Source organism: Thalassophryne amazonica, chromosome 4 (genome assembly GCF_902500255.1).
Source record: "Thalassophryne amazonica chromosome 4, fThaAma1.1, whole genome shotgun sequence".
NCBI classification, from domain to species: Eukaryota; Metazoa; Chordata; class Actinopteri; order Batrachoidiformes; family Batrachoididae; genus Thalassophryne; species Thalassophryne amazonica.
Genome location: NC_047106.1, coordinates 119,861,852 through 119,878,823, shown reverse-complemented (window position 1 = coordinate 119,878,823; position 16,972 = coordinate 119,861,852). Strand labels below are relative to the sequence as shown.

General features: G+C 41.2%; 1 protein-coding gene across 1 annotated transcript in view; it reads left to right on the top strand.

Annotated features, from left to right (window-relative positions):
- Positions 1-11,982, top strand: part of cntn5 (contactin 5) — a 918,586-nt gene extending 906,604 nt beyond the window's left edge. The window contains exons 22-24 of the mRNA XM_034168485.1: positions 1,903-2,015; positions 2,126-2,294; positions 11,061-11,982. Coding sequence (XP_034024376.1) covers positions 1,903-2,015; positions 2,126-2,294; positions 11,061-11,164 — 386 coding nt within the window. The 3' untranslated portion in view covers positions 11,165-11,982. The remainder of the gene's footprint in view (positions 1-1,902; positions 2,016-2,125; positions 2,295-11,060) is intronic.
- Positions 11,983-16,972: the final 4,990 nt, after the last annotated feature.

Sequence of the window (16,972 nt, the reverse complement as noted above, 5' to 3'; positions counted from 1 at the left end):
ACACCTGTGCACTAATCATGGTGTCTAATCAGCATCTTGATATGGCACACCTGTGAGGTGGGATGGATTATCTCAGCAAAGGAGAAGTGCTCACTATCACAAATTTAGACTGGTTTGTGAAGAATATTTGAGGGAAATGGTGATATTGTGTATGTGGAAAAAGTTTTAGATCTTTGAGTTCATCTCATACAAAATAGGAGCAAAACCAAAAGTGTTGCGTTTATATTTTTGTTGAGTATAGTATACCCGCTTCCAATTAAGAGTGACAGGGGAGCTGGAGTCTATCCTAGCAGTAAATGGGTGAGAGGCCAAGTACGCCCAGGACAGGACACCAGTCTATCATAGGGTCACATATAGTCAGACAAACACAATCATACACAATCATACAATCAACATACAATCATGCCTAATCAATTTAAAGGTTCCAGTTCACCAAACCTGCTTGTCTTTGGAAGTGGGAGGAAGCCTTATGACCTAGAAGGAACCCAAGCGAAGATAGGTTGAGCATGCAAACTGTACACAGAAGCTTAGCACAGTGAGCTAACAGTGCTAAGCCATCATGTCACCCTGTAATTTCGCCGATGTACACCACCGCAATGGAAACAAATTAAAACAATCATGTGTTTGTAGTGTCAACTTCCAGATTTAATTCAAGGGTTTTAACAAAAATTAAAAAATCACATTACCTTTTAGAATTTAGTGCCATTTTTATATGTATTCCCTCCATTTTCAGAGCCCAAAAGTAACTGGACAAACTAAATGTCAGGATCATCACTTTTATGGCTAGTTTTGTTGAGACAAGTCATCAGCTACATATAAATACAAACAGTGTGCCCATACAAGGAGAACATGTTTTCACCCTGGTACAAAAATCAGTTTTGGTGTCCATGGGTAGTTTCTCCATTCACAACAGCTGCACACTAGATGAATTTATATGTAAGTAACCTATTTTAAAACCATAAAGTAAAATTACCATGAAGGGAAAAATTATGAGTGTAGCCACTTTGAGTGACAACCAGTGTGACAAGTGTAGGCAAGCCATTCACTATCTACAAGCAGTAAGAGCTAACTGCTGTGTACTCAACCGTTTTTGAGTCTACAGCGGCATTTCTGTTGAGTGAAACTTTAGTATTAATTTATATACGAGTACCATTAGTACTAATTAGCAGGTATCATTGCTGTACATCAATGAGATGAGAGACGAGATGAGATATACTTTATTGATCTCACAGCGGAGAAATTATGTTTACACTCCAGTTACCTCAGACAGCAATTAGTCCACAATTATTACTTTACTGTAATAATGGCACACATCAGAATTAAAGACAGCACATACACATTTGACATTGTGGTCCTGACCTTCTTGTAGAAAAAATGGTGTCACTAGCATTCAGAGACCAGCTGATCAATTCCATGGTTAATCCAATAGTAGTTCAATAGATCCAGTATCCAATATAATTTGAGGAATTCACAGTCTGGTGAAGTAGGGACTTGAAGGTTAAAGCAGAGAACAGAGATAATGATGACGGAGATGCGACCGCCCTCGTCAAAGTCCCAAGCTGACAATTGGTTGTCGAGGCTGTCTTTACCTCATAGTTTTTAATATCCACACCCAAGCCACGGGTTTCAAAAATGACCTCCAAATCCATAAAATATGCATTAATCACATGCCTGAACCAAAGTTAGCCTATTAGCCTTAGTTTTGTTAGGTAGTTATGAGATGGGGGCACGTTCAGGCTTCATTAGTCATGCTGATCTTACCCACACTCCACCTCTTTACCCACTTATGTTGTGGAGTTAGGATGAGTTTAAACTTCAATATCAGATTGAAGACATCTCCAAACTGAAAACGATAGATACCATGACTTTTTTCAATGCTGGACTTTTTGATTTTGTCTTTAGCTCCAGCACAGCCTCCAGGCAACCTCATGTGGATCCAAGAGGGCAATAACGTGTCTTTAAGCTGGGATCAAGTGAAGGCAAAAGACAATGAATCAGATGTCATCGGATACATGGTAGTGGTCCTTCTGCAACTTCACTATTTTAGAAAAAAAAAAATTGTATGAATGAAGCTACGTTATATGTGTCAGTGTGTAAAAGTGAGCGGGTATGTGTGTGTTTTTAGGTATTACTCAGACAGGAGGGGAGAGGCCACAGCCAGGTGACACGAACCATTAACCCTTCCACCATGCTCTCACTGCCAGAAGGAGGCACCTACATCATTGAGGTGCGCACACTCAGCGAGGGAGGAGAAGGAGCAGTCAGTTCCCAAGTTCGAGTTGTCACCTCCTCTGGTAAGATAGATAACATAGCCGCACCGGGTGATCACATGACCTCTGAAATCCAATCCCGATGCACGCCGTTTTCCCTGCGTACCAATCCTATGATCTAAGTTTAATTGGGTCACTGCAGCTGTTGTGCAAGCCAAATTTTCTTCCGTTAATACTGTTTTAATTACCTCACCCACACAGACCTTCGTACTCTCCCACAGCCAATTACCTTTCCAGCAGCATGGTGAGCAGCAACTTTGCATTGCTGAAAGCAACATAACCAGCATATTGAAGTTTTCTTTCTTTGCACATTTTTTTTTTTCTGGCAAACAGATGCTGATTGAACCAATTCATCAAAAATATAATGGGATTACTTAGTAGCAGAGTTTCTGTGATTTGTTAAACACTTTGATTTTCTCCACATTGACAGTGTCAAAGGTTGAAACAATTGCTTCTTTAATGTGAATAGTTCAAAGGGGGAAAGCAAAGCAAAGCGAATTTTGGCATAGAGGAACATTTGCAGTAAGATCAGAGAGTGATCGATGGCACCCAGAGAGACATTCTGGTTGTACAGAGGCAGCCAAATTCAGATTTGGACAGTCATTCCAGAGAGGTGATGGTCTAGTGCATGGGTCTGCAACCTTTACTGTCAAAAGAGCCATTCTTGTCCCATCTTCCACATATAAAGTTCTTCTGGAGCTGCAGAACATACAGTATTTGACCTTCAAAGTGAATGAATAAAAATAAGAATAAGAAGGAATTATTTTTATATAAAGTGTATACAGTTCAACAATCTATTGTTTTAAATTATTGTTTGTTTGTTTGTTTGTTTGTTTTTACAACCCCAAATCAGAAAAGTTTGAATGATACTGTTGGGAAAGTGTAGTGACACGGACCCACAACAGGGGGTGCAAATGAACGGTCAATAGATGAGCCAAAAAGTAACAATTTAATGTTGTGAATGTGCACAACGAACATACAGACAATCACAGAATATCATAACAGTCAATACACAGAGGTGACGTGTGGGCAGGCTCGAGGATAGAAGACGTCTGTCCTGAGAAGAGCCGGAACCACACGATTTCCGCCGCCCCAGAACCTGGTGAATACTGGAGCCGCCAAGTCCCGAATTCCCAGGTGATCACCGTCCCCGACTGTCGGATCTGGTACTGCTGGCGAAGAACAAAGACAGTCAAGTGTGGGTGTGTGTACACCCAGTAACAACAACGGTGGGAATGCCACCTCCACCTCTCACTCAATACTTGCAGCGCGTCCTCAGAGGAAAAAGAGTGCCGTATTGCACAGCCTCCACAAAAGGACCGGAACTCCTGCAAACACTCACAATAAACAGATTCTCAATATTTCCACAAAGGCTGAGGATATTACCTCCTATGAAGTATGATATCTCGGCAACGAGGTGGAGATGACGTCTGGTCTTTATGGAGTGAGATGATGTTGAGTAGATGGGTGACAGCTGTCAAGAGGTAATGAGCGACAGCTGTCACCCCCGGCTGTGTCCATGGCGGCAGCGCCCTCTCGTGCCTGAAGCCCGCACTTCAGGCAGGGCGCCCTCTGGTGGTGGGCCAGCAGTACCTCGTCTTCTGGCGGCTCACACAACAGATACAGAAAATGTGGTGGTGGTGGGGAATAATGATCCTCACATTTTCTTTGACTTCTGCACTGAGGAAAATAAGTATTTGATCCAGCTACAAAGAATGAAGAGGTCTGTAATTTTTATCGTAGGTACATTTCAACTGTGGGAGACAGAAGCTTAAAAAAATTCAGAAAATCACATTATATGATTTTTAAATAATTCATTTGCATTTTACTGCATGAAATAAGTACCGTATGTGATACAATAGAAAAACAGACCTTATTATTTGGTACAGAAACCTTTGTTTGCAATTACAGAGGTCAGAAGTTTTCACACACTGCAGCAGGGATTTTGGTCCACTCCTCCATACAGATTTTCTCCAGATCTTACAGTTTTTGCATTTCAGCTCCCTCCAAAGATTTTCTGTTGAGTTCAAGTCTGGAGACTGGCCAGGCCACTCCAGGACCTTAATATGCTTCTTATGGAGCTCCTCCTTATTTGCCCTGGCTTGTGTGTTTGGGGTCATTGTCATGCTGGAAGACCCAGCCATGATCCATCTTCAGTGCTCTTACTGAGGGAAGGAGGTTGTTTGCTAAAATTGCACGATACATGACCCCATCCATCCTCCCTTCAAGACAGTGTAGTCATCCTGTCTTCTTTGCAGAAAAACACCCACAAAAATTATGTTTCCATCTCCATACGTCACAATTTAGACAGTGTTCTTGGGGTTGTTCTCATCCTCCAAACACGGCGAGTGGAGTAGATACCAAAAAGCTCTATTTGGGTCTCATCAGACCACATGGCCTTCTCCCATGCCTACTCTGAATCATCCAGATGGTCACTGGTGAACTTCAAACAGGCCTGGACATGTGCTAGCGTGAGCAGGGGGACCTTACTGCCCTGCAGGATTTTAAACCATGACGGCATAGTGTGTTACTAATGTCATCTTTATGACTGTGGTCCCAGCTCTCTTCAGGTCATTGACCAGGTCCTCCTGTGTAGTTCTGGGCTTTCTCAGAATCATCCTCACCCCACAAAGCGAGATCTTACATGGAGCCCCAGGCCAAGAACATTGACAGTCATCTTGTGTTTCTTCTGTTTTCTAATAATTACACCAACAGTTGTTGCCTTCTCATCAAACTGCTTGCATATTGTTCTGTAGCCCATCCCAGCCTTGTGCAGTTCTACAGCTTTGTCCTTGGTGTTTTTAGACAGCTCTTTGGTGTTGGCCATGGTGGATAGGTTGGAGTATGATTGATTGAATGTGTCAACAGGCGTCTTTTATACATGTAACTAGTTCAAACAGGTGCAGTTACAGGTAAAGCGTACAGAATAGGAGGGCTTCTTAAAGACAAACTAACAGGTCTGTGAGAGCCAGAATTCTTTCTGGTTGGTAGCTGATCAAATACTTATTTCATGCAATAAAATGCGGATGAATTATTTAAAAATCATACAATGTGATTTTTTTTTTTTTAGATTCTGTCTCTCACAGTTGAAATGTACCTATGATAAAAAAAAAAATTCCAGACCTCTCCATTCTTTGTAGGTGGGAAAACTTGCAAAACTGACAGTGGATTAAATACTTGTTTGCCTTACTGTATTTATGGAACTGAAGACTGTATGAAACCAACATATGTCATATAGTTTTGTGTGGTCAGCTTTATTTTATTTGTTATCATACATCCATTCCTACATTTAAGGCCTATAACATATTGTAAAAAAGAAGAAACAAGAAAAGAAAGAGGTTTGGAAAAGGGAAGTTAATTCTAAAGATTCAACTGTAACAATAAGAATGAACTGTAAGAATTAAGTAATCATTTTTACAGCCAGTTTTCTTGAGAAATGTCACGGGATGGATACATGAACATTTCCATTTTTCTTGGACTTTATTTCCAGCAAATATTCAGAAATACAAACAGTGTGGTACTTTATGGTAAATATGCCTCAAGTAGGCAGTTGTCATCAACTAAATGTCCATGCTGTAAGAAGACGAGTTAGAGAAGCCACCAAGACACAATGCCGAAAGAATTATTGGCTTGTGAGTGAGAGTGGAGAAACTAGGAACAGTGCAACAGTTTTACTTTTTTTTTATTTTCATTTTACAGTTTTCATTTTATAGTCCCACCTTTTCTGATTTGTGGTTGTTTATGTTGCATTTCTGAAATTATAGAACTGCTATAAAGAAAAGTGTCAAATTGAAAACTACACCACATTATTTGTCTGATCATAACGATTCCAAAAGGTATAGTTTGGACTATCTATGACTGAATGTTCAGGAGTTATGGGGTAAAAACAGCAAAAATGGTGACAAAGGTCAATTTCAGTTTGTACAGGGGTCAAAAGTTCTTTCATTATTGTTAAAATGTGATGCAAATTACTGGTTGAGCTAATAGGATTAATAAATTGAATAGTCTTGACTGTGGTGAATGCTTGGTCTCCAAAGTAAAGGTCAAAGAAGGTCAACGTCCATTGGATTCTATGACATGTACATACAGTGAGAAAAATAAGTATTTGAACACCCTGTGATTTTGCAAGTTCTCCCACTTAGAAATCATGGAGGGGTCTGAAATTTTCATCTTAGGTGCATGTCCACTGTGAGAGACATAATCTAAAAAAAAAAAAATCTGGAAATTATAATGTATGATTTTTTTTAATGATTTATTTGTATGTTACTGCTGCAAATAAGCATTTGAACACCTGTCAAAATCAATGTTAATATTTGGTACAGTAGCCTTTGTTTGCAATTACAGAGGTCAAATGTTTCCTGTAGTTTTTCACCAGGTTTTCACACATTGCAGCAGGGGTTTTGGTCCACTCCGCCATACAGATCTTCTCTAGATCTTTCAGGTTTGGAGTTTCAGCTCCCTGCAAAGATTTACTAATGAGTTCAGGTCTGGAGACTGGCCAGGCCACTCCAGGACCTTGAAATGCTTCTTACGGAGCCCCTCCTTAGTTGCCCTGGCTGTGTGTTTGGGGTCATTGTCATACTGGAAGACCCAGCCATGACCCATCTTCAGTGCTCTTACTGAGGGAAGGAGGTTGTTTGCCAAAATCTCGCAATACATGACCTCATCCATCCTCCCTTCAATACGGTGCAGTCGTCCTGTCCCCTTTGCAGAAGAGCACCCCAGAGTATGATGTTTCCACCCCCATGCTTCATGGTTGGGATGGTTTTCTTGGGGTTGTTCTCATCCTCTGAACATGGTAAGTGGAGTTGATTCCAAAAAGCTCTATTCTGGTCTCATCTGACCACATGACCTTCTCCCATGTCTCCTCTGGATCATCCAGATGGTCACTGGTGAACTTCAAACGGGCCTGGACATGTGCTGGCTTGAGCAGGGGGACCTTGCTGCCCTGCAGGATTTTAAACCATGACAGCATAATGTGTTACTAATGTAATCTTTGTGACTGTGGTCCCAGCTCTCTTCAGGTCATTGACCAGGTCCTCCTGTGTAGTTCTGAGCTTTCTCAGTACCATCCTTACCCCACAAAGTGAGGTCTTGCATGGAATCCCAGACAGAGGGAGATTGACAGTCATCTTGTGTTTCTTCCACTTTCTAATAAATAATCTTAACAATTGTTGTCTTCTACTAAGCTGCTTGCCTGTTGTCCTGTAGTCCATCCCAGCCTTGTGCAGGTCTACAGTTTTGTCCCTGGTATCCTTAGACAGCTCTTTGGTCTTGGCTATGGTGGACAGGTTGGAGTGTGATTGATTGAGTGTGTGAACAGGTGTCTTTTATACAGGTAACAAGTTCAAACAGGTGCAATTAATACAGGTAAAGAGTGCAGAATAAAGGTCTGTGTGAGCCAGAATTCTTGCTGGTTGGTAGGTGTTCAAATATTTATTTGCAGAAGTAACATACAAATAAATTATTTAAAAAATCATACATTGTGATTTCCGGATTTTTTTTTTTTTTTTAGATTATGTCCCTCACAGTGGACATGTACCTAAGATGAAAATTTCAGAGCACTCCATGATTTCTAAGTGGGACAACTTGCAAAACCACAGGGTGTTCAAATACTTAGTTTCCACACTGTATGTTAACATGTAACATGATAACTAAGCATGATACATGGCCCAAACTATTGCTTTTTGAAACCCTGTTAACTCAACTAATAAAAACAAAGAATAAAGAACAAGGTACCATGACCAAGACAGTCTGCAGGAAGTTGGCTTGTGAAATGTTGCTGTGAAAGAAGAACATTATAAAATTGTGATAACAATAATGTTTCTTTTAAGAATATTTGCATTTTCAGTGAACTGTACCAAGATTTATGAAATGTGTAAGAAAATGATCGGATCGGATGCAAAAACCAGTAATTCCAAAACCTCAAGTTTTTAACTAAAGCCTAGATATCTGCACCTGGCTGCTTAGGTAACTATCGGTGTGCAAAATTAAAGTAATTGAATATACCATTTTCATTGTGTTTATTGAAATCTGTACATTTTCTAATTGGTTTTCCTTTAAATTTTCATTTTTAAACTGCATCTATACGAGGGCTGTCAATAAAGTAACGGTCCTTTTTATTTTTTTCAAAAACTATATGGATTTCATTCATATGTTTTTACGTCAGACATGCTTGAACCCTCGTGCGCATGTGTGAGTTTTTCCACGCCTGTCGGTGACGTCATTCGCCTGTGAGCACTCCTTGTGGGAGGAGTCGTCCAGCCCCTCGTCGGAATTCCTTTGTCTGAGAAGTTGCTGAGAGACTGGCGCGTTGTTTGATCAAAATTTTTTCTAAACCTGTGAGACACATCGAAGTGGACACGGTTCGAAAAATTAAGCTGGTTTTCAGTGAAAATTTTAACGGCTGATGAGAGATTTTGAGGTGAGACTGTCGCTTTAAGGACTTTTCACGGTGCGAGACGTCGCTCAGCGCTCTCAGGCGGCGTCATCAGCCTGTTCAAGCTGAAAACCTCCACATTTCAGGCTCTATTGATCCAGGACGTCGTGAGAGAACAGAGAAGTTTCAGAAGAAGTCGGTTTCAGCATTTTATCCGGATATTCCACTGTTAAAGGAGATTTTTTTAATGAAAGACGTGCGGACGGGTCCGCGCGTCGGGACGCAGCCGCCGCGACGCTCCGCCACAGGAAAAACACCTCTGTTGAAAGCCTTAAGGACAAGTTGGAACATGTCCTGCCTGTTAAACAATTTCTCATATACTCACTCCACTGAAAGCCATCAAAAGCCGCCTGGATTTTACAAATGGTTATCAACACGGAGGTGTTTTTCCTGTGCCGCTGCACCGCGCCGGCTGCGTCCCGACGCGCGGACCCGTCCGCACGTCTTTCATTAAAAAAATCTCCTTTAACAGTGGAATATCCGGATAAAATGCTGAAACCGACTTCTTCTGAAACTTCTCTGTTCTCTCACGACGTCCTGGATCAATAGAGCCTGAAATGTGGAGGTTTTAAGCTTGAACAGGCTGATGACGCTGCCTGAGAGCGCTGCACGACGTCTCGCACCGTGAAAAGTCCTTAAAGCGACAGAATCACCTCAAAATCTCTCATCAGCCGTTAAAATTTTCACTGAAAACCAGCTTAATTTTTCGAACCATGTCCACTTCGATGTGTCTCACAGGTTTAGAAAAAATTTTGATCAAACAACGCGCCAGTCTCTCACCAACTTCTCAGACAAAGGAATTCCGACGAGGGGCTGGACGACTCCTCCCACAAGGAGTGCTCACAGGCGAATGACGTCACCGACAGGGGTGGAAAAACTCACACATGCGCACGAGGGTTCAAGCATGTCTGACGTAAAAACATATGAATGAAATCCATATAGTTTTTGAAAAAACTAAAATGGACCGTTACTTTATTGACAGCCCTCGTATTTTTGTAAATAGACTTACTGGGTTTGCGTCGGAACACTTTATATGATGTTCCACCCAAAAGTATCACACACAGAAGGTGTGTGCATGGCATTTAGAGGCACTTGTAGCATTTGATGCCCAACTTGCCACAAGCATGTCAGAGAACACCACACTGTTGATGGGACTCGCACGGGTGCGACACGTTTTGATCATGTTCAAAACACTCACCATTCAACTTCATTCTTTGCACACTGCATAGTCTTCCGTAACATGCCACTAACTCACTACGCATACACTGTCTGTGTGACAGGATGGAAGCACCAGTTTGTTCAGAAACTCCAAATCCATTATAACTTAGACCCCCATCACACACAGTACGAATGGGCATGAGCCAATAATATATCCAGACTGTGCTTTGACTTGCCCCGACTGATTCCGACTCTGAACGCAGTACAAATGTAGGTGGTACACAGTTACAGTACCTGGACAGCTGCCAGGATGCAATAAGAGCAATAATAATGCGGGGAGGTGATGGTCTAGTGGTTAAGGCGTTGGCCCAGAAGATCCTCAGTTCAAATCCCAGTCTGACTGGAAAATCACTAAAGGCCCTTTAATCCCCTATTGCTCTCGGTGTGTAGTGAGTGCCTTTTATGGCAGCACCCTCACATCGGGATGAATGTGAGGCATTATTTGTAAAGCACTTTGAACGTCTGATGCGGATAGAAAAGCGCTATATCATTGCAGTCCATTTACCATAATGCACTTATAAGCCATACAATTGTGGTCCGATTGCTGTTTGGCATAATATATTCCAGGAGTGTTTGGGGTGCAGTTGAAGTTCCCACATTGTGAAGCATGTCTATCGTCCCCTCCAAACACAATCACAATAGCACAAATTCCGTTTTCATGCCATCCTGTTGTTTAGAATGCAGTCAGACAGCGGTCAGACTGCACACTGACCGCCGTACGATGGTTGTTCCACCTCCAATGTTTTCCAAATGCACCTCAAGGTTTCCTGACAGTCGGTTGATTTTTCCTTCGGGCACCATTCGGCCTCATTTGAGCTATATGTGACAGGGGTATCAGTAAACAATAGAGGACAGTTGATATAACACTCGCCAGGAAGCAGCAGATGATGTGCTATGTCAAATGCCACTGAATGCCTTGCACATTATCATTCACCGGTATTGGTAGTGAGTGCACGTCTGCATGTGTGTGGTGAGTATAGCACACCAATGGTTGCCAATAACATGCACATGACTTTTTTGTGACAGGAGCTTCAGTATCATGTCAGTGCTGGAAATTTATACATTTCTTTGTCTTTATTCACTGTAATGACAATCAATAGAGATGCAACTCTAATGTTGTCTTTTTTCTGTAGGTGTTCGAGCAAAAAGCAACCAGTGTTCTGTGCACTGCATGCCACAGAGCCTACGATGGACCACAGCGCTTCTGGTTCTTCTGGTGCCTTCAGTTTCTTGGTGAGGCCACTGTGCCGACCTGATCTCCACGGAGGGAGTCTCCAGTCTTCCGCTCCCTTCTTTCCTCAGACTGTCTGCTTGCTTTGGCCTTAAACTCATCCAAAGGGCCTGAGACTTGCTGAGGGGGGGTTGTGTCTGCCAGTTCGAACACGACTCATCACGCCTTTTAGTTCCCTGTTCCTTTGGAGGCTTCAGACATCTGATTTGCAGTTTTGTTTTTCACCATCATCACTGTCATTTAGTACTGTTGTGTAAATTGCGCGGAAAGATTTGTTTAATCTTTTACCGTCACATGTCCTCCCATTGACTGACACTTAACCACTTCCAGATGGCTTGTGCAGCCCCAGGGCTCTACAGAGTGTGAAGAGTTTCTGAAAAGCTGCTGTGTTAGTAACACAGGAATCAGCCGGCGTATTGCTTTCCATTTCTTATCCGCTTCCATTTACCCCCTTGGCTGCCTAACAAGCAACATGACAGAAGCTCAGTAGAGATAAGTGCATTGTTTTTGTATTCACACATTGTGGGGATTAAAAAAGTTTTTTTTTTTTTAATGGAACTGAGAATCTCTTACAATTTCCAGACTTGCTTTTTGTACAATGTGTTACCTTTAGAATAAAACACAGTGATGTGTGTCAGCTATGTCAGTTTTTCAGTTGTTTTGGTAGCAGTAAAGCAGCTTGGTGACACGTGGACTGCTGGATGTGTGGATGTAGGACAGTGGTACTTCGCTGTAGTACCCAAACAATTCAGTAGACTAAAAGACAACTCTGTACGGATTCTTGGTATCAGTACAAATAAATGTGTTGTATATTTGTACAAAAATATTTGTGTTTGTGATTTGTCAGGAGATTTTAGAGACACTCGAGACGCTCCCTGTGCATGGTGTAAACTGCGTGGGTGATTGAATTCGACGCGTGACATTTGAGGCCGCATTAAGTTTAAATTCTAAAAGAAGCACTGCCAAGCCAAACAGGGCTGCATCAAGAGTCTCCTTCCTCTTGGGCTGCAGGGAGTAAAAGCTTATCACTTGTCGTGCAGAAGTCTTGCATTTGCCTCCAGTGTAATTAATGCTAGAATAGAGACTTGTACTCCTAAAGCCAGCTTGTTTGAGTGGACCTTTTGCTCACTGCGCCTCCAGCTCCCCAGAGTCTCTGTTACTGTCCTGTAACCTACTTCACCTGCACAGGATCACACAAGAGCGCCGACAAGACCACATAGTAGAATGGAGGAGGAACACCACCCCAAGCGGTGTCTGTCCCGTGGACACCCGCCTCCTCTTAGACCTTTGTGAAGGAAATGAGGGGGAGGCTGTTCTCCTTATTCTAATATTGTACATTATTTCTGTCTGTAGTGCAAAGCCTGAACCTGTTTAATGTAGATGGAGGGCTGCAGTGCTTTTAGAATGTTCAATGACGTGTGTAAGTGCTCGTGCACCGACCTTTAATTATTCATGCAGCACCTGCCTGTGTTGGCGTGTCTGATTTATGATAATGGATTATGTATCCTGCAAGGCGACCCATTTGGTTCAGAGAGCCAGAAGCTCTCGTGTCAGCAATTAAAACATGAACCAGGCTAACATCAGGGCGTGCGCCCACATGAGAGGTACTCTGCCTTTTAGTATGTTAGAAGTAAATTCTTGTTGCTTCAGATCAACAATTTGCAGTTTAAAAAACATCACATTTATTTATTCTGGTATCTGAACAATAAAGCATTAAAATTCTGTATTTTTAAGCCGACAGATAACCAAAAAATTAACTTCGATAACAGATAAGATAACTGAAAAGTTATCTTTGATAAAGATAAACCAATAAACCACCCAAAAATGTATCGCAAGTTACAGATAATCGATGAATTCCGGTGTTGTCTATGGGACATTTGCAGTTACTAAAGAGCTGAAATTGATTTTTAACACAATCGCTTTTGAAAGCATCAAAAGACCTAAAGAATAAGCAAGAATGTTTGACCATGCTGCCCCCTGCAGGAAGCAGCACAGACAAATCCTGAGAGCACCCACGAAATCAACTCTTTACTAATCATAATCATTTTTCTTTCAATATTCTGCCCCTGCTGGAAGCTCTTGTTCACAACAGCGCTCTCACCACAGAGCCACACTAAGGGCAGCCATAAGGCCCACTCCCTATCAATTTCAACACTCCAGGTCAGGCGGAAGTCTTGAAAAATAAAGTTATACTAACTTATGGTTTTTTGAAAATACTGATAGAATAACTCCACTAATGTCAATTCTGTCATTTGTACAAAGTTAAAATATAACATATATCTTTTAATGTTGAATAAGGCACTAATTCTGAGGTTTTGTAACAAACACAGACCGCAAAGCATTCTGGGTAAAAGTCCTAAACAGTGATTGGTTCAGTAATCCATTATGTAAACCAACACGTTAATGTGACGTATGTCGTGTGTTGGTTTAAAGATAAATGTGCTTTTGTAAAATATTCCATTTTTATTTGTAAAAACAGGCATTTTTACGGAGCCCTGGAAGTGTCATCGCAATTGCATGTTTTAAACTTTTATGATGTAAAACGAGCACTCAATATTAGTAAGTAAGTAAGTAAATTTATTTATATAGTGCCTTTCACAGACATAAGGCCATGTACACACGTTGTCGGGTATTTGTAAAACCGAATATCTTACCCTTTCAGTTTGGGGAAAAAACTTCATCCACACTACGTCGTTTAAAAAAAAATCCATCCACATCGAAACGTATAAATGTGTTGTAATTAGTCTGCCAAACCTTTGGGTGGCGGTACTGATTAAAATTCTATCCAATCAGGAGCCTTATTCTCTTCTCGTTACTTCCACAAAAACTAAAAACATGGCGCCAACCTCGTTCGTGTGGACCGATAAGGAGTCGGAATTACTTCTAACCGTAGTTTTAGAATACAAAGTTAACATATATGCACACAAAAAGCACCTGGACAATGGACAATACCAACACTTTGAGAGCAGCCATGTACCCAGACGTTTAATACTGCCATGAACACTCCTGGCCAGTAGATGGCAGTAGTGGCCTTGAAAAAATGTCAAAATTCCAGATAATCCGTGTCTGCTACATTTAAGATGCGTGGAATTTAACAAACACAAATACACTAATGTCTATAAACCCAGAGAATATAGTCATGAGAGTTTTAGGCACTAGAGTTTAATGCTGTTATCTGTGGACCCTGAAAAGAGTGTCTGAAATGCATTTGTCCTGTCGTGAACGTCTGAGATTACCTTATGCTACCCATAATGCATTGCTGCCTGGCACAGCATGTGCTCACAAACCTTAAAAATTAGCACATTACTTTAAAATGAAAACATATATCTGATATTTCACTTTATAAACTTCAGACATGACAATAATTTTAAATAACTTGTCTAAAATGAGTGGTTAAAATTTGAACCATAAATTAAACATGTATGCCTCTGGATGACTTGGTGACATTGAGATTATATTAGTATGGTGTTAAAGGAAATGACTTTTTTTGGTCACCAGTTCGCCTTTGCTTACAGATGATAGAGTGGTTTCTGTTTGCAGAGAGTAGAACTACATGCCTATTAGGAAACTTTTAACAGATAGGTCTCAACAGCTTTAACAGTTTTAAAAATGTTTTTCACTGTTCAGCTTAGTTTAGTACGTTATTGGTCTAAAAGTTATCAGACGATAATTCATCGGAAGATAATTAGTCCGATGATGGTTTATAAATTTATCTAAAAAGATAATCTGTTAATGAAAACATTATCTTCGATAATTATCTGTTATCGGATTATCGGAAGTGTGCCCACCACTGCACATCTGTTGGTACCTTCTTTTATTTTTCATATTGGCACACTAAATTGTATAATTAGCAGGGCAGATATGTGAAACTATTGTGCTTTAAAAGCACCACATTTTGCAGAAATATTTGGGATTATATACTCAACAAAAATATAAACGCAACACTTTTGGTTTTGCTCCCATTTTGTATGAGATGAACTCAAAGATCTAAAACTTTTTCCACATACACAATATCACCATTTCCCTCAAATATTGTTCACAAACCAGTCTAAATCTGTGATAGTGAGCACTTCTCCTTTGCTGAGATAATCCATCCCACCTCACAGGGGTGCCATACCAAGATGCTGATTAGACACCATGATTAGTGCACAGTTGTGCCTTAGACTGCCCACAATAAAAGGCCACTCTGAAAGGTGCAGTTTTGTTTTATTGGGGGGGATACCAGTCAGTATCTGGTGTGACCACCATTTGCCTCATGCAGTGCAACACATCTCCTTCGCATCATCCGTGAAGAGAACACCTCTCCAACGTGCCAAACGCCAGCGAATGTGAGCATTTGCCCACTCAAGTCGGTTACGACGACAAACTGGAGTCAGGTCGAGACCCCGATGAGGACGACGAGCATGCAGATGAGCTTCCTTGAGACGGTTTCTGACAGTTTGTGCAGAAATTCTTTGGTTATGCAAACCGATTGTTTCAGCAGCTGTCCGAGTGGCTAGTCTCAGACGATCTTGGAGGTGAACATGCTGGATGTGGAGGTCCTGGGCTGGTGTGGTTACACGTGGTCTGCGGTTGTGAGGCTGGTTGGATGTACTGCCAAATTCTCTGAAACGACTTTGAAGACGGCTTATGGTAGAGACATGAACATTCAATACACAAGCAACAGCTCTGGTTGACATTCCTGCTGTCAGCATGCCAACTGCACGCTCCCTCAAATCTTGCGACATCTGTGGCATTGTGCTGTGTGATAAAACTGCACCTTTCAGAGTGGCCTTTTATTGTGGGCAGTCTAAGGCACACCTGTGCACTAATCATGGTGTCTAATCAGCATCTTGGTATGGCACACCTGTGAGGTGGGATGGATTATCTCAGCAAAAGAGAAGTGCTCACTATCACAGATTTAGACTGGTTTGTGAACAATATTTGAGGGAAATGGTGATATTGTGTATGTGGAAAAAGTTTTAGATCTTTGAGCTCATCTCATACAAAATGGGAGCAAAACCAAAAGTGTTGCGTTTATATTTTTGTTTAGTATAATTATAATAATAAAACATTAGATATGCCAAACTCAATTTGCATAATAAATTGCAAAATTGAGGATGGCTGTCATGCCATTCCGAAAGATCTTCAAAATGCTCCATTTCCATGCCATACAGATGCAGATCAAGTGTTTTCTGTGGTTTCTTACACATTGAATCCATTCCAACCACAATTACTCAATCATTTTCTGAATTAATTTTATTCCAATGAATAAATATTCATGCCCACCCACCCTCATGGGGTGGGGGAAGGCTGGAGCCTATATCAGCAGTCACTGGGTGAGAAGAGGGGTACACCCTGCACATTACACCAGTCTACCCCAGGGCCACATATACAGTATGTAGACAGGCAACCACATTCAAACATACAGTGAATTTAGAGTCAGTTCCCCTAATCTAGATTTCTTTGGAAGTGGGAGAAAGCCAGACCACATGGAAGGAATCCACCAAAACAGAACATGCCGAACTTGTCACAGCGACAGAACTTGTCGCTGTGTGGCAACAGTGGGAACCACAATTATATATATTAGTATAATAATAATAATAATAATAACAATAATATAACCACCAGAGGCCCTTAAAGCATTACAGTTCATCTCTTATTGATAAAACAGGTCAGCTCAACCAGTCAGATGACAAAAGATCAAAGGTCATTAAAATGACCAACACTGAGATGGAACCACAGTGCCACCTTGAGAAAGGACACGGACCCTTCAGTATGCAAATATATTTTATTTTAACAAAAAAGAGAAATTGTAATTTATTTTCCTGTTAT